Source organism: Micropterus dolomieu, linkage group LG06 (genome assembly GCF_021292245.1).
Source record: "Micropterus dolomieu isolate WLL.071019.BEF.003 ecotype Adirondacks linkage group LG06, ASM2129224v1, whole genome shotgun sequence".
Classification (NCBI taxonomy): domain Eukaryota; kingdom Metazoa; phylum Chordata; class Actinopteri; order Centrarchiformes; family Centrarchidae; genus Micropterus; species Micropterus dolomieu.
Genome location: NC_060155.1, coordinates 20,527,875 through 20,550,058, shown reverse-complemented (window position 1 = coordinate 20,550,058; position 22,184 = coordinate 20,527,875). Strand labels below are relative to the sequence as shown.

The following is a 22,184-nucleotide window of genomic DNA, read 5'->3' as shown; positions in this document are numbered from 1 at the left end:
TTAGTGGGGGGGGGGGGGGGGGGGGGGGGGGGGGGTATTAATTCTCATATTTTTCCAATTTATTCATTTTTAAGCTTGACTAGAAAAATATGTATACAACAGCTTTAAAGTTACTTAAAAATATTATATAAAAATCAAATGTTAAAATCAACTGATATACAATTCTCACAGCAGCAGGTGTCTAATTGATTTGAATGTAATTGCTTTAATTAATTAATTCAAATATCAGTTTTATAGTACCTTTGTGATGTTAAATGGTGTCATTTTGAAAACATTTAATTCATAAAGGAACTCATTTTGAGAAAAGGAGCATAAAGATTTTATAATGCATTCAAGGGACACATAAATGGTTCATTTTGATTCTCTTTTTAACTTACACACTCTCTTGCTCTCTCTTTCACACACACACAGACAGCTCTGGCAATAAAATTTTAAAAAGGGACACAGACATTTCTGTTTCTCTCTTCCACGGGAAGAATTTCAACTGAACCAACTCTTAAGACATGTAGCAGTGGAATGTCTTCTGTCTTAGAAATACAACAGTACCAGCTATGTTACTTATTATAAAATTGCAAAAAGGCATAAGTCTCTCATGCAAAACTGTTTCACAACTTTTGGAGCAGCTAATGTTACTGGAAGACTGTATGTTTTTATTCACAGTGAAGTGGAAAGATTCATTCAGTGCTTTTAGGCCTTAAACGGTCAGACCTGACTGAGAAAAAAAGCAGCTGAATACTGGATCTGTGTGATGAATCTGATCTGTCAGACTGAAAAAAAATGCACCTCGCTTGGTTAAAATGTTTCAAATATTGAGTCAGATAATAAAAACTGTGAAACAATGAAAATACTCATCTGACACTCTTTTACTGTTCTCATTGTTGAGTGTTGTAGTTGCAATTAGTTAGTGAGACATCGAAGGGGTGTACTACGAAGCACGTTCGATATAACCAGGCTTTCTTTGCCTTAGCTGGCTCAACAAAACCTAAACCCCAATCAGAGATAATGGGAATCACTACGGTGGTTATCAACTTTTTTATTAACCCAGGTTTTCTTCATCAGGCTCTGTGCCCATAAAAGGGGGCGTTTGACTCTTCTTCCACACAAAAAGGACCGATCGCATGCCGCCTACTTCAGTCAAGAGTAAAAGGTCGTTATAATGGAGAGCTATGAAGAATATAAAACCTATTACAGCAAAAAGCAACATTGCTGCTTCTGCAAAAGAGGAATGCTGGCAGAAAATTGCTGATTGACTCAATGCACTTTCAATGCCTCCCATTTATTTCTGACAGCTGCAAATTGTAGAGCTCTTAAAACTTTAAACTTGATACTCAAGAAGTTTATTTAGGCCTGACACTGTCCCATCACGAAGGAATTGTTGAAATTATTTTAGTTTTTGACCAAATCAAAGTGAAATTAATTTTCCTGAATTAATATTATCTGTGACAAATACCAATAGACTAATCACTTGTCTGATCTGTGTTCAGTTAGCTGCAACACCAGCAGCGTAAAACAGACTTGGCAGCAAATCAAGGCAAAGCATAAACATCATCTCTGTAGTCTGTAGGCTAATTGCTGTGCTTTGATTCTTCTTTCTTTTAGTGTATGGATAATGAAGTGTTAATTTTACCTGAAGCAAACAGGAAAAAAGCTTTTTGCTTCACTAACTGAATGCACGTAGGTTCTCGTGGCCAAAAACAAACAATGCGACGTATGCAGTTTGTGCTACTGTAATTGCATGGCTTCTTTCTGTGGCATTAAGTTTCATATTCCCACAGTTGATAATCTTTATCTCAGCGAATATGGTCAGGAAAAAAATTGGGAGACACAAACTCTGAACATAACCTCCTCCAGAGCTGGTTAGATGTGCAGAATGGCGATCTAGCAAGGTTAAAAGGGGATAACCTTTGTGACACTGAAAACTCTGGCTTTAGGCTCAACATACTTCGCTGACCCATTAATCTCGCTTCATAGTATACCCATCCAGTCATCTGAAAAGGAATAGTTTGACATTTTAGGGATTACACTTTACGTTTTCTTGTTGAGAGTTACCTGAGAAGACCAATCCCAGTCTCTCGTTTCTGTACAGTAAATATGAAGCTATAGACAGCAGCCGGTTAGCGTAGCTTAGCACAAAGAGCGGAAACACAGGGAAACAGCTAGCCTGGAGCCTGGTAATTACCGTGAGGTTGCCAGATAACCAGCAGAGACTTAACCACTTGTAAAACCACACATTTTTATGCTTCATTTTAAGTATGAATTAAACCAAATGTTTTATCAGTGAGCTTTAGAAGATTTTTACCCTTAAGGACAGAGCCAGGCTAGCTGTTTACCCATTTCTTTTGTGCTAAGCTAAACTAACCGACTACTGTCATTACATTCATATTTAACGTACAGCTATGAGAGTGATATCTTTCTTCTCATGTAACTCTCCAAATAAGCATACAGAGTTCCCCAAAATGTCGTTCAACAGAGGTCTCTGGCTGAGGTTGTGTGAAATGACAGTACGGCTAAAATAAGCTCTGATGAGGTGAATCAAAAAGTAAGAGAACTTTCTGTGTAGCAGTTCACAGTGTCAGTTGTTGCAGTAGGAGGCTTCACCTTTCAAGAGCCTCCTGGATTGATCGCCGAGCATTCAGCAGGCTCCGCATCCTAGAAACGTCGTCTGAGGGCATTCGTCACATCTCTGTGTCAACACGAAGGCTTGTTGGGGGTTTTAGGGGGTTTAGGTTTAGTAGTTTGCTTGTTGGTCACGTTGGTGTCAGAGGGGGGCAGAGATGTGGGATTGTGGATCGCTGGCATAGGTGACAGTGGAGGGTCTGGGGGGCCAGTCGGCGTCATCCTGCAGCTCTAAGGCCACGTGCATGTAGCGCACCCTTGGGGACTTGTTTCTCCGACAGAACAACCAGGAGAGGAAGGATGAGCCCCAGCGGTCATTGGTCACCTGGGAATAGGTACAGTGTGAACATAAACTAGTTAGTGGGCCTGATTATAGATGTTTTTATATTATCTCTGCTCAGTGCACAAGTGAGCCTCAGTTATGTGATCAAAACAGTTAATGTGCTACACTGCCTATTGTATTGAAATTAAGACCTGTTGGAGCAACTGGTCAGGTATCTGCCCTAGTGAGGATCTGTTGCCCATAAAGAAAATCTAAAATGGTTCAAACATTCTCAGACTCACAGATGGATTCATAAGATGAGTCAGAATTGATCAAATGAATTCTCAATACAAACATCCTGATGAAATGTACTATGTGGTCAATTTAAATTCTGTTCTATTAAATTTAATAATTAATGATCCAGCAGTCACAACATGGTAACAGGTCATTAGAGTTATGAAATATGGATATGATGCAATCAAGCAAGAGAATTAGACAGTTGAGAGTTAAGAATATGCTTTTTCTATTAAAAAAACAGACAAAAAAGTGAAGTCAAAAGCTTCCTTACCTGAGTTGTGTGAGCAGAGGGGGGCTCTGTGGGGCGATTTACCCCCTGATTGCCTCTGAAAACTAGCCTCCACAAGATGACGTCAAGGATCAAAATCTACGGGGAATTTTAGTGGGAACTAAGAATCATCTGAGCATGAAGATTGGGTTATAGCCACAGACACACACATAGAAATAACTCACATGGAAACTTTCAAAAAATTATTAATTGATTTCATTCATTAGGCGGTGATGCACTTCTGAGCACTGATTGAGTAGGGGGAAAAATCAGAGCATGTAAATCACAGTTTTCTAATTAAAAAAGGAGATCACAGTCACAGAGAGCTAGTAGGGTGTCTCTAAAGCGTACCTCCAGCATGAAAGACACGGCCGCATTCATTGTGACAATGATGACCAGTGTGACGCGCCAGTCATGGGGAACACACACGATCTGAGTGGAGACAGAGCAGCAGGAAGAGCACTGAATGCAACACCACGCACACACGGCTTTTGCGTCAACTTCATGCAACTTCCCAGCCACGGTTATACCTTTTACTCCTCTGTCAAATGCTCATTTTCTGTTTCTACTGTTCAAATCCAAAGCCAGGACATTAATTATATCTTTCAGAGCGACAATAACATCCTGTTTACCTCCAGAAAGCTGTCGATGGCAGGAACAGGATACAGCATGATGAGGAGGAGAAAGGTGTACAGGCCAAGGCAGGACAGCATGAAAGGCCCTTAGGAGATAAAAAAAAAATACAGAAATTCAGTTAAAATGGTTATTGAACTAGCAAGCACATCATACATGAAAGAATAGGGGTTAGATATTATAACTGTATACATTACAAGTGATGAAAAACTGACTTAGAAAACGAATGGATGCATTTTGAAAACTTTTTTTTCATGTCTATAAGAATTACATTTACTTTTCTATCCACTTTGTATCACATTTTCTGTCTAGATTCAAACTAAAAAATAATCTCTTTCCACACACATCACTCATCAACAGCACTAAATAAGTCTCACAGTTCTTGTAGCTAGGCTGTCTGAAGGGCTTTCCCTTGGAGAAAACAATGGCCACGGCCAAATACTGGAAGGAGGAGACGTAGAAGAGGGTTGTGTTCTCGTAGTTCCTGATGTTTTTGTGGTCGTGAGGGGTTGTTAAATTCAGGCTGTGAGAGAGACTGGAGCTGGAAACATTACAGGCACTACAGGAGAAGAAAGGACAGAAGCAGAAAGTTCACACAAACCTCTGAACAGTTCTGAATTCATAAAGCAGAAACCCAGGAAAAATACGACAAAAGTATAAACAATTTAAAACGTCACTTTTTTTGCACTTGTCCTGCTGTTTTTCTTCTTTTTGTCTACTGACCAGCTTATATTGTATATTAATGTAAAATGTTTACTACAAGAATTTGACAAACAAATACAACAAAGTTTTAATTTAAAACAAATGGACAAACAAAAGGTTTTTCTGCCTTTTCACCCTATAAAGTCTATGGTTTCACCTAACATCAGCCAAGCAAACAGAAGACTAACACAACCGCCATATGAACAAAGCAAGATAATCAGACTATGTTCTCAGTTTGCAAAAGTGGATAGCAATCCAAAGGAGTGGTATCAGAGTGAAGTGCACAGTGATCATAATTTGCATTGTTTTATTCACATTCCCTCACAGCAAGAAAGAGGTCAGCAGGGACAAAGCTGCAAAACAGGCCAAAACAAAAGACTGTAGATAGTAGTATTTACAGTCAGGTGCTAATTTCAGACATGTTACTCACTCTGACTGAGGTGTCCATGTCTCATACCAGCTCTGCTGTCGTACTAAGAGGAAAGCCAGGACCTGGAAGACCAGACAGGTGAGGATCTGGGTCAGAACTGAGCAGAGCAGCGGGCCAGAGATCAGACTTGACGGCGGCCGACGCCATACCAGCTCCTTCCACGACGGGTTCAGACTCACTGAAGACAGAAACGATCAGTGAGTTGCTTTCCGGAAGTTACTATTCAAGTTCACAATGTAAGTTATTATATATGATTGGTTATGTCTCAACACCCAAACTCAAATACTGATTAAAAGCATTTTTTGAGCTCCTCTTTATGCAACTCACTTGTAAAGGCAATGATGAGAATGATGGCGATGTCAATGAAGAGGAACTGGAAGTCTCCCAAGTTGCTGAGAATCTACAACATCAGAAATGTCACACCGCAGCAGAGGAATGGATCTACAGTGTCTAATATAAGACTTCAGCTTTAATGTAAATTAATGTGACAGGCAACATATTTCACTGACAGCTGTCACTCACACTTTTCCCAGGAACAAAATGACATCACTTTTTACTTGCTGCCTTTGTTTCACAGCCAACAGACGGAGACCCCCAAGTCTTTTTAAACCCCTAACTTGCTTCTACTTGCACCTCACGTCTGTCCTGCTCATCTACCCTCTGTATCTCATGTGGGAACCACAGCACTGTTTGTAACTCAATGGCGCTAAGCTAACCCCACAAGTTAAGAAATGGTGGACCTTAAATAACAGGTCAAAAACACATTGCTTTACAAACAGCTGTCATGAACATTAACATGAATAAATATCATGGAAACATCTAACATATTCAATTCCCAAAGAGGAAAAATAAATTGTCAGACAAAAAAATGTTTTACTCCATTTTAAACATTACCTAGTTTTATTCGAGGTAAATCAAAAACTGATTAACGGCAGTGTATTTACCGAGTAGAGGAGCGTGACACTGAGGTACTGGATGATGCTGTAGAGAGCCATGAACTTGAATACGCAAAATGATGTAATGAGTGCAGCTCGGCCCTCCCTTTGGAAAGAGAGATAAATTTGAGATAATCAGAATTAGAGGGCACAAAATTTTGTGTTTTGCAGGTCAGAAAACGTTTAAAGGGTAAGTTCACAAGTAAAACTACAAATTTAATTCCACAAGAATAAAAAAAATGTCTTCCACTGTCAACTTATTAATTAATTATGATATTGATGAGTGTGATGAACTGTGAGCTGTGACTGTATTATTACTAGAGCTGGCCCGAATGTCATTTTTTGAGCTTCGACGCTTCGATAGTAATTAAGAGCGAATAATCAAATTCACTTTTAATTTGAATTATAGTGACAAAATACTCTTCTTCTACAATCGGCCTAATATAATTAGGCTTATTTAAATGCGTTCATTGTGTTGCTGTTTGTTTCCAGCCTACAGTTTACTGATTAATTTTAAAATGTAGGAAATTTGATTGTTTTGATCTATAATGAAATTAAGCAGTTGTAAAATTAATAAACACCATAACTTCCACACTACTGCAGTCATCACTCAGCTTAAAGTGCTCCCACGCAGCTGAGGGCTTCATTTAGTTTTCCCTTTGATGTGAACTGGAGCGTTATGTTCACTGCTGTCGGTGGAGGTCAGGCGCGCGAAAAAAACCCTCAATAATCTAATCTCATAATTGAAAATCGAATTTGTACCCAACGGTTGAATATTCGAATATTCGGGTCCAGCCCTAATTATTACAGATACAACTGATACAGAGACATTTGAAAACACATGTGAAACAATTGGTAACAAACATTTTGTTAATTTTCCAAAAATATTTAAATTCCATAGGAGTGAGTTGCTACCGGATAAGGTTGGGGACACAGGAGATGTTTGAGGTAGTGGAGGTGAAGGGTGAAGCAACAGAAGCCTCCAGCTCAGACAGAGAGATCCCACTGTGAGCTCTCTTCAAAGCCTAAGACACACAGCGAGAACGTCATTAGCACAAATCGCTTTGCATGCAAATATTATCAATTGATCGAGGTGGAAGGGTTTTAATGTGCCACACCTTTACTTGAGTAATTAGATTTTAGTAGGCCTAGATTTACCACAATTAGCTTTTAACTACGTTTGTGGCATTTTTAGTATAAGGATTTAAGCTGCACTCCCTGCACACATTGCTGCTCTGAACTTATTTGCTTTAACAGTGTGCTGTCTATTTTTCTGCACAGATCCTAATATCCAATCAGACACTGGCATTTAAGCTGGTTTACAAAGGTGGCATCACTCTGGTATGAGAGGGGACAAAGCACAATGTTTGCCTCAAATATACAAATCTGCCTCCTATAGTCAGCAACATTTTAATTTAGTAGCAAATAACCTGACATCATAAGAGACAGAGGGCTTCTCTACCTGAGAACACAGATAGAAGATGGTGTGATTTGTGCATATTAAATAAATATAATCCACACTTACTCCACAGTCATTAGCGCCATCACCACACATTCCAACAGTGTAGCTGGAAGGTAAACAATGTGACAATGAATCCATAAAAATAATTTGATCTCCAACAGATGAAAATTAAGCAACAAATAAATGAGAGACTCACTCGATGCTCTGCAGAACTTCCACCAGCTGAGTCTTCTGGTCTGGAGCCATGCGGGCAAACACAGTGGCTCTCAGCACGAGCTGCGGCGCCCCCATGTGGAGAGACAAAGACTTACAGCAAAATCCAAACAGCTTAACGCCAACCTGAACTACACATATTGCTCTGTAAAAAACCTGATGTAAACCTAATAGTGATCTGAATATTGAGATGTTTGTGTGTCCAAAGATGAGCCTGGTACCTTCTGGACAAGTTGAGGGAAGTGCTCAGTGATAACAGCGAAGGCTTTGCCGCTCACAGCGAAGTGATAGCCTTGTTCCTGCTGAGTAACTTGCAGGTCACATACCTCCTCCCCCACGTTTACCTGCACCATCTGAAGCACAGAGGATGAGTCACTAAAAAAACAGAAAACTACTAAACTGTATTATCTTTAATACCGTCCATTTAGTCTTTTTTGCAGACGCCTTGCTATATTCATGACTGACTAATGCATGTAGTAACTGTGCTATTGATGAATGTGTAATTGCAGGTAACAAGTTCTGCATTAATGAATGCCTTAAGGGGCTTTCACACCAATCATGTCCAATACGCAGTGTTTATTCAGATTGTTCAGACATTTGAGAACAATTCAACTTCAATACTGCAAAGATATGCCTGAACATGGAGGTCTCACACATGTACAAGGCAAACAGTTGAGTGTTTAAGCAGTAGTGAGAACATTATCTCAACCAGCCAACCAGGAACACAAGAGAAGGTAAAATATGGAGCAAAAAAACACAGACAATCATGATAAACTCAAGCTGTTTTTGGAACTCATCTGGGCTTAAAAGTTAGTTATTAAGCATCATAGTCTAATTAGCTAAGCCTAATTTGAGTGATGTGTAGAACTAAATCTTAAGTGTCAGTCTTAGTGCTGATTTACGACAGGATTTTGGATGACGATGTAGCCAAGGACTAGTCACTGAATAGATTTCCTTATTTAAGAATATTTGCAGATAAATTCACATTGAACAGTAAAATCCTTAGAGGAGTTTATATTCAACACACGTTTAACATAAAGAATTTTCAAGATAATAATTTATGATATAGGCCTACACATTAATAGCCTAAATGAAAGATAAAAAAGTTTATCTTTATATGAGCGCCATCAAATGCGCCTACTACTTCTGTATTATGCTATTTGCATGAACTGTGCTTCTGTCGGATTACGGGGGTGTTGTTTGGAAGTCGATGAAACGTGTGACAATGTGTGGAGCTGTAGCCTAAGTGCTATAATTGTTTCCATGACTATTCGGCTTATTGATGGTTGTGATGGGCAAAATCATCAGCATTGCTGCGTTTGCAAATAAACGAAGCGTCATCTCCACCTTCAATTTAACTGAAAACGCATTACTGTGTAAAGTCAGTTGCGAGATGACGTCCCTCACCAACTCGCTGACAAAGATTATGCCTGCGCTGTCCGACCCCGTCTTATTAACTGCGCGTCGACAAATAATTCAGAAAGATGCATGTCTCTGCCATCACAAGCCCCACTGTCAGCTCCTAACCACTTGAGAGACCTCTCCAGCTGTCTTAAATAACTGGGAGAGTAAGAGTGATTCTTAGCTTTGAGAAATATGATAACTTGCTTTTAAGTTTAAAAGTTGGAGTAAATTTCATGAATTCTCAGCACACTAAAATGGCACTTTGAGAAGCTTGATAAATACCAGTCCTGGACTCCAGATATCAGAGTCTACCCCTGGTGGATAATAGGTAACAAATATGTCCTACAATGACTTCCTGTGAGTGCATTTGTTTATTTATGCTTATATACACTGATTTATTAATTACTCAGTTTTCTGTCTCACCTGATTGTCCTTAATGGTCTGAGTGGGGTTTTCAGTGTAATGCCATGTGATACTAGCAGGGTGGAAATCCTTCGGGGGCACCGCATCAGCTATAATGACCCTCTCTTGCGTACGGACCATCCCACAATCTCGAGCCACTGATATCGCCGTCAACATGTTGTCACCTGACAGAGGAGACATAAGATATTAGGTGTCATTGCAATAATAACATAACACTGAAACAAGTGAAATAAGTCCACAAAGTCGAGTGAACGGATTTACCTGTGACCATCAAAGTGCGGATGTTAGCTTGTCGTAATTCATGCAAAACTCCGGCAGTCTCCTCTTTTATTTTATTCTGCATGATGATTAAACCAAGGAACTCCATGTTGGTTTCTATCAGGTCCCTAAAAGCAACAAACACACATTTATTTGTCACTTATATGTCCAAATTCATATTTCCAGTCACTTTACTGAATCAGATTTCAGAGAGTCAGAGAAGGTAACAGACAATAAAGGACATCATTTTAAGTTTGATATTATTAGACATCTTAAATGTTAATTCTGCAACCCTTCCTTGTCCACTTCTACTTAATGATTTCCTACATTTATCAAAATGATGGTAAACATCCACTACCAGGAACTGTTGCTTTCAATTGAATGGTCATGTGGGATTGTAAATCTAGCAAGATAAAACAGTTCATTAATATTGGTGTGAGTCTCTGATTACAGTTCAACACTGTAACTTAAATTACACCACATCTTGTGCCTGCACTGGTTTATGATAGGTTGAGCTACTGTTGGTGGACAATCTGATATTTTTAATACGTCCTCTATGATGAATTTCTCTCTGCAGGTTGTTCTGCGCGCAAGCAAACAGCTTGCAGTTTCATTCAGATCTTACTGACACTAAAACCTCATATATATTTTCGTATTTTTTAGATAACTGGAACATTTTCTGTACCAGCACTGCAAATATTTGGACATGCCATTTGATCTCTGTTTGTCTAGTTATCAGTGGAACTAAGTCCTCCAAACGTCAGAATGGGAAGTACAAGCTAAATCAGCATAGGGCTGATTTTTAACAGAGTTTCAGTGTTTCAGAGTGGGATGTCTGTCTGGGATGTCTTTCCCCCGTCAGAAGCTACATGTACTCTGTACAGTGTTATCAGTGGAGGGGGAATTACCTGCTGAGGCTCTGTACTTTGTGCCAGGAGAGTTTGGACTCAAGCTGTCGATGTGCCAGGGCAATAACCCTGTAGCCCTGCCTGGTGTAGGTCTCCAGAGTGTCTGTGAAACTCTGTGGGACTAAAGAGAAGAGCCATGTCAGTCTGGCCTTTTTTTAGATGGGTGCAGTATCTGTTTTTTATTTTGTCAATAACTTTGTGCATCTTCTGGAGCTGCCAGGGAGGAAATACCCCCCCCACACACACACACCCCCCACCCAAAACAGTTCAGAGGAGTGTCTGACCTGTGTGCTGTATGCAGAGGTTGGCCACAACTTCCGGTGCTCCTTTCAAGTAAGCGTCCATGTGTTTTTCCCCCAACTTCCTGACCACTACACTCATTCTCTGCAGGGCCGAGGAGAAAGGGAACTGACGCACAATGCCAATCTCAAAGGACTGAGGAGCAAAAGAAAGTGTTGTATACACAAATCAGTTTTTATTTCATGTTGACTTTACAGGAATAGTCAGACATTTTGGGAAATTTTGTTATTTGCTTTTTTGCTGAGTGTTAGATGAGACTGTTCTCTTATGTTTGTACGGTAAATAGCTGTCTTTAGTTTAGCTTAGCTTAGCAAACAAGAGGAAACAGCTAGCCTGGCGAACAATAACAAAATCTGCCAACCAGCATCAGGAGTCTTGTCATCACTGTGCAGTTGCCAGTCAATCAGGAGAGACTCCAGGAAGTTACAACTCCCGACCAAGAAGAAGTCCAGCATATAACTCCTGTGTTGTTTTTAGACTTTAGTTTTTTGTACAGATAAAACAAACAAGATGTACCATGCAAATTAGAGAGCTTTTAGAGATGTTGGTAGGCAGATTTTTGTTACCTTTAGACAGAGCCAGGCTAGGTGTTTCCCCCGGCTTACAGTCTTTATGCCAAGCCAAGTTAACCGGCAGCTGGCAGTAGATTCACATTGAGAGTGATATCCATCTTCTTAGCTAAGTCACAGCAAGAAAGTGAAAAAGTACTTACTGATAATTCAGACAGTTCCTAGGAGAAAAAAAATTTAATAACATTATAATTTTTAGATCAGGGAGGAAATATATTTCTTTACAGTCATGAACAAATACACTGATCACAAATTAATGAGATGGAGAGTAACTGTACCATGTTCTGATTGCCTTCAAGGATGTTGTGCTTTGGAGGTCGCACAACTGTGGGCATTATGGGATTGTGGAGTGCAGTCTCTTCCTCTGTGGGCTCTTCAAGGACCTAAACAAAAATGAGATCATATTAAGTACACGGCATTACACTAAGCCTGTTGTGACAAAAACATCAACCAGCATCCTCTTGACAGGAAGAGGCATTTTCTACTGTTCAAGCTAGAGTATCCATGGTACCAGACCTTAACCATTTCAGACAGAACTTGCTCTGCCAAGGTGTCAAGCATGGTTCTGCATAATGAACTGACTGGTATCCATCCCAGTTGTGGTGCCACTGACTAAGAATGCAGAGTGTAAACATTGAAAATCTTTGCTTACCCAGCCTGTAGCGCTGAACATCTTCAGATCTAAGGGGTCTCCAGAGAGTTCACCCTCTATCTTGGTCAACGAGTGGCAGGTAGCCATGCAGGACACAAACGCAGTGTTCACCAGACGTTCTTTGGCTGCATCTGACTCTGGAGGAGAAAAGCTGTAATAGAGAGGGAGGATCTCACTCAGCAACTGACCTGTTTATGACCACGAAAGGAGAAAATGGCATACAGTGTTAAGTGGCTGCTGCTGAATTAAACAGAATCTCATATATGTACTACGAGTGAGATAAGAATAGAAAATAATGTGGAAATTGTTAATGACAACTCCACAGAAAAACATGATTCTCTTTTACTGGTTTAAGGTAAACAAAGTTCTACCAATATTGCAATAAAGCAGTTCTGCTCAGTGATTTGCCACAACAGACTAAGAGAAATGTTTAGGAAGATCTATAGAATGCAATATATATATATATATATATATATATATACACACATACACACACAAACACACACACACACACACATACATACAGTATATATAAAAACTGTGTTTTCAGTGGTGTATAAAGATCTTACATAATGAACCGTAATGTTTTTATTATCTATCTACATACACCGCGGGTCCCCTTACATGGAAGTCACCATGCTGCAGAGTATGTTTCATCACTACATTGAATGCGTCCGAAGAAGTAGTAGTAGTAGTCTGGTTTGTTGAAAGTAATAAGAGAAGGGAAATTTGGACAAATGGAGGAGCATATCATTTAGCACTAGAGCCGACAGAGCGTATCAGCCACGGTAGTTTCTCATAGGTGTTTGCAAAGGGAGGGGTGAGCAGTGACTATGTTGTTGGTTGCAATTTGCAATCCTCACCACTAGATGCCACTAAAACTTACACACCGAACCTTTAAAGAGATTGACAATGGTATAAACAAAATGGTGAAATCCCTGACAGTTGACATAGGTATTTTGTCCCAGAGTATATTATATATTGTCACATTGGCCTACCATAAGTCTTGATTGCTTTGGTCAAGTAGTCTTAAAAATGAAGAATGCAGTATATCAAATCCAAAAGATGGATTATGATAATTTAAGCACTCTGTACAACAAGATTTTGCTACAGTGACATCAGACAACAAATCCAAATATTACCTGCCATCTTCAACTCTCTGAATACCCCACAGGTCCAAACCATCCTCTGTCAGAGTACCAGTCTGAAGGGGGAGGGGAATATGGTTAACAATGCAATAAAGGTGCCTGTCCCAGGCCATATTAATCACACTCACAATTCTCAGAAGTCCAGAAATTTTGTCCCATTTAATGACCGATTCTTGGCCTCTCTTTTTAATCTATACCAGTGTTCAGGAGAGTCCTAACCTGTTTATGAAACAACATGCACACACACTCTCTGAGAAGTATAGAAATATCACTAACTTTGCTAATTATCATCATGTCAGTTTTAGAAAATGTCAATAACAAGACGAAATACTCACATTTGAGCAGGAATTAGTGACTTTTTGGTATTTTTGCTTAAAAAATGACTTTTTATACCAATTGATTGATTACCAATCATTCTGGCTCTACTTTGTTTGTTCTTTCTGCACTAACAGTATCAATCCCATCTCAAAGTCTCAGTAAGTTTGTACAGTTGTATTGCTCTGAGTAATTAATTATATCAATACTATACTTTAAAAGCCTGATGCTTCATGTTATGGCCAAATGGCATCATTGTGCAATTACAGCATTGCCTCGAGGCATCACGATTCATTTAAATGTATGGTTCCTTGCACTTGACCTGGAAGTGTATTTGTATGCTTCATAAATAGCTTTCATGTTTTCTGAGTCAGGAGTTTGTTCAGTCTAAGTCAAGCAGGGTTCCTAGATATGATCCTGATCCTAAACTGCGTTTCCTGAAAATAAACTAAATCACATTGCAAGAACTGACAGCTGGTGTTTAGACTACCTTGTCAAAGCAAACCAGGTTAAGTTGACCACACATGTTGATCCTCTGAGGACTGATGCAAAAGATGCCGACACGCTTCAGACGCCGCTGTGCATACACGATACCAGTAGTCATGGCTGCCGGCAATGCCGGGGGCACAGTAATGGTGACAATGTCCAGAGATTCAGTTATGATGGTTTTAGCTGGAACCTGGATGAGATCAAGAAGGAACAATCAACACCTGAAATGCAGCAGAGTGCTGTGGCTATGATTTAAAGAAGGATTTCTTTTGGATGATAGAATCTCTTTGAGAAACAGCCACTGCAGCCTTAGTACATAAATTAAACTATAAGCGCAGTGATACCTTGTTCATGATACTGAGGACTATGGTGTAGATGAAGCCGATCCCTGCCACCCCCACCAGACACAACAAGAACAGGTAAGCATCACGGTACAGCTTGAAGTCTATGGGTTTAGGGTAGAGGATAGAGCGCACAAGTTGGCCTTTTTCTGTACTGAAGCCTGTTGGAATACATAAGTAATGACATTTGATTATTTTCATTTTCTCGTGATTACTTACTTATGTACAAACCCTTTCTTTTCAACATCAAGGCTGCATGCTGTTATCCCACTGTGTTCTTCATCCGTCTCACCTGTTCTGACCACAACAGCCTTCACTAGTTCACCAGTGTAGAAGCGGGTCTGGATGACATGGGTACCACAAAACAAGGTGTGCCTCTTGTGCTCCTCCATGTCGTAGCTCCTGGCTGCCTCCTCCCCGGAACAAGGCAGACTTGTCTTGGTAACTGGCACGCTCTCTCCTGAAGATGGACGCAGAATTACAGACATCTGATAAACATCACACCTCAGACAGAACAACAGCTGCAGTGTTGTGGTATAAGTGCTATTGAAATAATTAACAAACCAAAATATTGCAAAATATAGCACCAAACAGATAAGTTTCCATGAATATTCATTAAACTTACATACATCTACTTTTTAAACTGCTGCACAGCATTGCACCAGTTAAATGTTGAAAAATGCTTTGTTCGTATGTTTTGGTTTAATTCTGTGTGATTTCATATTACCATATTAGTGTTATTAGGATGGTTTATATTTGGATAGCGATTAGAGAAAGATATTTAATAACATAGTTAACTGTGTTGGATTATTAATTGTGACGGATATTCATTATTAATAGTAGTAGTAGCAGGGTGATACCAGTGATGGGCATAATACAATCATAGTACAATCTGTGCAGCATAAAACATTGCTCTTAATGTAAATCACTTTTGTCATGATGTGCACTGTGTACGATTGAAAATATTTATACAATAATTATATACAATATCTGAATAAGACAGTTCAGTTTGAAAATTAATCCTTGTACTTATAAATTGTAGTTTGACAAAAACAAAAATCTTAACTCAAGGTCCATTTACTAGATTTTCCCAGAGCGTTCGACCCAAAACCTCCATGAAAACTGAGAAACCTCCATCCGATGATTAAGAATTTGAGATGCAGTGAAAAGTACACGTTGGGTTAAAAAAATTTTTGTGAAAGTAATAAAATCGGGAGGTAGGCCCCGGCATGTGGAAATAAGACCTGTCAGCATGCTCTCGTTTACGATGCAGGTCCCATGGATGAGCACAGCGTCGCAGGGCATGATCATCCCGTTGGCTGGAATAATGATGACATCACCGGGCACAAGCTCTGTTGACATGGCCTGTTCAATATCTAGGAGCGACAATAAGCAAGAGAACAGCGAAAATGACATCACACTCTCTCTGCAGGGAATCATGAGGATGCTATTAGAGATGAATAATGTGATTCCTGTTTATGGAATAATAAGTTCATGGCTACACAAAAGGTGATACTAAATATAAACACTGTAAGTCTTTTCACTAATGTTGTCTGTAACTCTGTATTATAGTCAGAAAGTAGAACATGCCTTTATTTTCTCTGCACACTGAAACACGGAGCACGCTGTGTGCTGCCACCATATCATGTAGCATCACATATTGCTGGAAAAGGAGAGACACTGTATCAATGAGCTTTTCATAAATACTTCTAGAAAACACACACATGGACAAGATGCTGAGTACAGACTTTTCTGGAAAGATTATTATGGCATTAGATTATTAAGGGCATTTCCATACAAACCTCCTTCTCCTTTCAAAGTTCCAAAAATATTTCAGTTGGCTTCACATTTTTTCCTAGGATCCGACATGACTCACCTTTTTTATGGTATACAGTGAGGTAGCTATTGAAATGACGGACATGAAAACTATGGCTGTAGCATAATAATAATAGTCCTCAGCACTCCACAGGATAACACTGAAGAGCTGGAAGATGTAGAAGGGATTCAAGACCTGATGGAGGAAGAGAAAGAAACATGTGTACATAAAAGACAGCAGTGTTGATATACTGTATATTGGCATTCTACAAGAAGAGGTGCCAGACGTGATATTACGCAAAGAGATCTAAACTCACTTCCTTTATGAGGAGCTTGAATGGAGAGGGCACTCTTACAGCAATCTCATTCTCCCCGAAAAACAACATCCTGGTAAAAAAAAATAAACGTGAATATGATCACATAGGTGAAGCAATGCTTCCTCCATGGTTAACAGTAAAAAAATTTAAACTTTTTTTAAATAAGTAACTGAGATATCGGTTGGAAAACATGACGTGTGTGTACCTGTAGCCCTGCAGTGTTTTAGAAAGTCCAGCACTGTGGTCAGAGTGGATGCTTGCACAGCTCAGCTTCACATCCTCCAAGCCTCTAGAAAAGTCACACACATTAATTTCTACTGTAGTTGCACAGATATACACAGATACATATGTGTATGATGCACACCGTGCCAGAAATGTAGTTTATTTAGCAATAGAATATTTCTGGAACACAAGACTAACAGCAGGTTGTTTTACAGTGGGATGTACTTACTTATACAATTCAAAGTTCTGCGTCTCATCATTCCAGTAGTATTTAGTGCTGTGGTGGGTGAAGTAGTGGATCTAAGAGGGGGGATGCAGACGAGAAAGAGGAGATCAGACATCGAGCTTTACCAATAAACCAGCCAATTGCTGATCCAGACTCCGAATGTAAATTCCTTCTAGAATATTAATCTGGAATAAGCTTCAGATGAGCAACACATTATGAAAAAAAGCACCTGAGCATGTTGCCTGTGGGAAAATTTCTCATGATGATCCTCGTGCGCAGCACTGATGCATTGGTCTCCGTCTCCATTTGGCAGCTGAGCCATGGACTGCAGATCAAGACTGTCGAAGGGTTTCTTCCCTGGGGCCAACATCACGTGCACTTTGGCTCGAAACCACTGCCTGAACTCATCCTGTGGTAACAACGCAAAGAGTTCCATTTTCCCTGAGGCTACAATGAATTTATCATTTGTGGCGCAATACAGTATGTGTGCCAAAGAATGTAACAAGTGGCAGGATAATTTGTGAGTGAACTCAAACTTCTGTGAAAGAAGAAACAGATTCACATACATGTCCTGATGAGTGTGAGTGCTTCGAAATACAGATACAGTAAATCTATTTTGAATTATTTTTGTTTGTTTGTTTGTTTTAGCAGGGGAACACAGATATTGCTTCTGAATTTACATGGGTCTATTGCAACATATAGGCAGTTTCCTTGTATTAATACAACATACTACAGAAGAAAATTCTATAAAACTCAAGCAAATCAAGTAAAAGGTGTGTAAAAGGAAGGCAAGGTCTGCCGTTTTCCTACCGTGGTCCTGAGCAGCAGTGTGCGTGCGTCCCTCAGTGAGGTGTGTGTGCAGGTGCCCTTGACGCCCCATTCAGGCAGCCAGTAGAGCAGCAGCAGCAGGAGACCCCCGGAGCACACAGCACCCACACCCACCAGGATCATCTTCCACAGACAGGGCTGGTACCCCCACACCTCCTGCACAGGCAGAGACTCTTTTTAACACACTGACAGGCAGGGCAAATACACTGTTCTGTGGCTTGTAGCAGAGACACCTGGTAATATACAGTATATCAACTGGGTCCAAAATGTAAGAATGACAATATATATGTTTGGAGGTTGTCTAATTGTAGTGATGTGCGGATATTTCTGATACCAACGTTTCCCATTCTAGGATCAATACTGATATAAAAGGTTTGATATCTAAACTCAGTAATTTGGAGTGAGTGTGTGTTTTATCATAAGTATCTTACTGTCACCAGGATGGTATAATTATACTCTGTTGAAAGGCACTACTTCTCCTTCTGCCTGTCAAAGAAATGCTTGCGCTACACAGAGCTTCTCTGAAGTGAGCCTCTGCAGCTATTTACATTTCCCGCGATTGAATACTGACTAAGGCTGACTGTAAAAGCAGTCAGGTCTGGCTGTATTTTAGCTGTGAAGGTAATAATGACATTGTGGGTGATGTGTGTGCAAAGACAGTGAAATACTTTGGCAACACCGCAAACTTTGCTAAACATCTGAGATTAAGTCAAAATAATATAATGATCTTGAGAATTATTAGGTATTATTTTGAATTGGTGAGCCTACAGCCTCTTTATTTCCCTCATACAGAAACAAGAGGGGGGGGGGGTCACATTAAACTAGAAATAAAATATGTAAAAAGTATCAGTATTGGTATCGGCAATACCCGCCTTGGTATTACTTGGTATTGGATCGTATAGGAATTAAATGGTATCGCACATCAATATCTAGTTGTATGTCTGGGTTTTTTTTACAAAAAAAAAGAAAGTTTGTCAGCCTTCTTAGGCTGAGATTTTTCTTATTAAAGCCTAAAACAACTATGTGTTTGTCCAGCTTTTAAAAGGCCTTTTTAACAGCCGACATCTTTACTTTTGACTGACAGACATCCTCAGAACATGTCATTACACTTGTAACCCGCTAACCAACTGAAAATTACACACCAAACTGTTGTTCTACGATAATGTAAAAATTGACACATATCAGAAGTTATCATCCAATGCTGCATTGTTTGACTGAAAAGATATGAGGAAAGCTTAATAAAGATGGGAAATGATATTTACCATCTCATCCTCCAGTCCCTGGTTCACAATCTTCCCCTCTCTCATCTTCATTCTGTCAGAAGTGCAACAATTACAAGGAAAAGGAAAGGTCACTTTATTATGTTTGCAAAAGGTGCTTTACTTACAGACATTTCTTATCATAGAAGTCTTCGACGAGTTCTCACTTTTGTGACTTCTGAAGCAAAACCAGCTCAAACAGGGAAAGGGAGCGAATAAGTTATTCATTCTCTAATATACATTCCTCACTGGAGATGAACAGATTCTGTGTTTGTATGGCGTTAGAAACACAATTGGGATAACACAAATTCATAATCTGCAAATCTGCAAATCTGCATATAGCAGGGGAAATACCTAAGTAGTAAGCTTTCTAAAGAAGAGAAAGATCTCTCTTGCAAGTAACAACCTGACTGAACCGCAACACCTACCTGCCTCATGGCAGCCACATAAAAAGACACTGTGCTCAAAGCAAAAGTGATACACTGAAGAAAACAGCTACCATTACTAAGGTTTCTCCTTATCATTCTTGATTTTGTTGATGGAGACTGAACTACTGGTCGACTGCCTCATTTTGGCTTGATTGCAGATGGATTCCTTTCATTATTTCAAAAACGCTGGAATAAAATCTCTCAGTGAATTCACTGTTTTTATTTCCTTCGAACGACAACTTTACTGTGGTGTCACTGGATGTATTAAGACATGCATTAACAAGTCCCATCTGTTGGACTGCACCCACCTGAGTCTCAGGGCACACTAACCTGTCAGGTTACTCACAACTCTATTGATAACTTTATTGACATTAAGCTGTGCAATGTGTTAAAATGAATTGTGTTTTGTAGTGTTGTGTTATGGTCTTAAGCAACGACCCAGTGCAGGACGGGCTGCAAGACAAGACTTTGAACCATGCACACATGTTTATGTTCAATAACAGTCACACCTATTGTAATGTTTGACTCTTAGTCTATCTGACCTGACCTCTCATCATCACAGCACTATGACACTTCATCCAAGGAAAGAAACATTACTTAGACACAGACAGAAAACAAATAGTTGTAGATTAGCTACAAATGTCAGATCTGTAGTTTCAACAGCTGAACTAGAGATGTTTGTATATGCTTTTAATTCATCTCGCATTGACTACTGTTATGCACTATTCTCATCTCCTAGCATGTCTGTGCTTGACCGCCTGCAGGTAATCCAGAATGCTGCCGCAAAAATACTCTCTAGGACAAACACACTGTCTCACATACCCCTACTAAGATCCCTTCAGTGCATATTGCATATTGAATCCACTTCATAATCTTAATCATAATTTCAGAGCACTGCAGTCAGGCCCCTGCATATTTGATGTTTGGCTCAACAACTATGCCTTTGCTGATCAATTCGGACCTGCACCCTGATTCTGTGAATTCTTTAAAAAGGCAGCTGAACACACACCTGTTTAGACAGGTGTATGGGTAACCTGTATGCACCATGTCTGCACTTTATGTATTTATCTATGTTTCTTGTTACATATGTATTTATTTTGCAGTTTTAACCACTTGCTGTGCAATAATTATGTATTGTTATGAAGTACTTTTTTTTTTGCTCACTTCTTCATGTTTCTCTGGTCATCATTTTATCTTATTTTATCTTTTTTATATTCTTTGTGTTTTTATTTTGTAAATGTAGCTGCAAAGCACTTTATGACTCTGTGAAAATAGCTAAACAAAAGTTTACTTAAATAAAGAACTGGTTGCAAGTACTCACTGCATCTCTTATGACAAATACAACAACACAACACAAAAGCTGAACTTTTTGTCCATCATACTAAAACTGTGAAACCTTCCCAACACCTCATATCACCATGAACACCACCCAAACCCTCATGAAGGCTGGTGGTGGCTGCATCATGCTGTGTGATACTTCTCTGCAGCAGGTTGTGGACGGCTTGAGGAGGTAATTCAAGTCAAATAATAAGAATAAAGAGAAATCCTGCTTGAAACCCTACTGCACTCCGCAAATGAACCGGGACTTGGGCTGAGATTTATTTTCCAGCAGGACAAAGACCCCAAACATAAAACCAAAGCTACACAGGACTGGCTTCAAAACAACTATGTTAAAGTCCTCGGCCGCCAAAGTCGAGTCCAGATTTCAATCCAGTCCGGAATTTGTGGCAGGAATTAAAATGTTCTGCGCAAGCAGGGTCCCCTATGCAACCTAAAAAACTTTATACACAAGGCGTGTACGGAACAAGAACTGGGGGGACAGATTCCAGATGTGCACACCTATCAACATAGACTCAACTTCATGACTGTAGCTGATGCAAAAGGTGCCTCCACTAAACACCGACTTTAGGGAGCGAGCACTTATATGCAAACAATAGTTTATGTTTATTGTACTTAAATTACCTTTGTAGAGATTTCAAATTTACCGGCAAGTGTCAACAAATTCTAATTATCCCACCGCAATTCAATTGTAAAACAAACTTGACTTTTTAACAGCCTCCTGATGACTGTAGCGGCAACATAACCAGACGTGTCCCATCAGAGTGGAAAACATTCCACAAGGTTGCAACACTGAATCTTTCAGCACAAAATAGCACATTTTCAGTCTCGGTTTGTATCATTTCTTACAAGTCACACAACCATTTCGAAAGTTCCTGCTGAGCAGTGATGACGCGTATAAACACCGTGTAAATAAGCACACTCAAGACTTACCGATGCCCCTTCCCTTCTCTGTCAATACATCAGACGTTGCATAGTCAAGAGGAGTCAACCGTTAAAGAAAACTGTTAAACTGTTGCATCAAATTCTGCTCGGATCCCCTGTGCAGCCTTGTAACACCGTGGATCAAACATGTGTCTGCAGACACGCGTCGATAGGAGTTCACGCTGCGCGGTGACCGGACCGT

The 22,184-nt window shown here is 39.7% G+C and overlaps 2 protein-coding genes across 5 annotated transcripts in view; both read right to left on the bottom strand.

Moving 5' to 3' along the window:
- Positions 1 to 2,726, bottom strand: part of LOC123972230 (transcription factor HES-1-B-like) — an 18,855-nt gene extending 16,129 nt beyond the window's left edge. Inside the window, exon 1 of the mRNA XM_046051567.1 lies at positions 2,599 to 2,726. Coding sequence (XP_045907523.1) covers positions 2,599 to 2,672 — 74 coding nt within the window. The 5' untranslated portion in view covers positions 2,673 to 2,726. The remainder of the gene's footprint in view (positions 1 to 2,598) is intronic.
- On the bottom strand, positions 36 to 22,184 carry LOC123972229 (polyamine-transporting ATPase 13A3-like). 4 transcript variants are annotated; one of them, XM_046051564.1, is made up of 33 exons: positions 21,992 to 22,184; positions 19,296 to 19,365; positions 18,016 to 18,189; positions 17,435 to 17,614; positions 17,209 to 17,279; positions 16,963 to 17,046; positions 16,758 to 16,827; positions 16,502 to 16,636; positions 16,216 to 16,288; positions 15,870 to 16,001; positions 14,918 to 15,085; positions 14,629 to 14,786; positions 14,286 to 14,474; positions 13,475 to 13,536; positions 12,333 to 12,483; positions 11,959 to 12,063; positions 11,824 to 11,841; positions 11,096 to 11,246; positions 10,812 to 10,932; positions 9,907 to 10,031; positions 9,646 to 9,809; positions 8,040 to 8,171; positions 7,802 to 7,881; positions 7,669 to 7,711; positions 7,059 to 7,168; positions 6,153 to 6,249; positions 5,536 to 5,608; positions 5,209 to 5,386; positions 4,454 to 4,635; positions 4,076 to 4,164; positions 3,795 to 3,875; positions 3,447 to 3,542; positions 36 to 2,941 (listed from the first exon to the last, which is right to left on the bottom strand). In XM_046051564.1, the coding sequence occupies exons 2-33, from the start codon at positions 19,344 to 19,346 to the stop codon at positions 2,759 to 2,761; spliced, it is 3,726 nt and encodes a 1,241-aa protein (XP_045907520.1). In that variant the 5' UTR covers positions 19,347 to 19,365; positions 21,992 to 22,184; the 3' UTR covers positions 36 to 2,758. The 4 variants fall into 4 exon arrangements, with proteins under 4 accessions (XP_045907520.1, XP_045907519.1, XP_045907521.1 ...); XM_046051563.1 differs by having other exon boundaries at positions 19,296 to 19,347; XM_046051565.1 differs by lacking the exon at positions 3,447 to 3,542 and having other exon boundaries at positions 19,296 to 19,347.

Coding starts and splice junctions, on each gene's coding strand:
- LOC123972229 (XM_046051564.1), bottom strand. CDS start 19,346: ATGAAGATGAGAGAGGGGAAGATTGTGAACCAGGGACTGGAGGATGAG. Junction 16,637..16,757: donor TCAAGCTCCTCATAAAGGAA/GTGAGTTTAGAT, acceptor TTCCTCCATCAG/GTCTTGAATCCCTTCTACAT. Junction 4,165..4,453: donor ACAGCCTAGCTACAAGAACT/GTGAGACTTATT, acceptor TTATCTCCTAAG/GGCCTTTCATGCTGTCCTGC.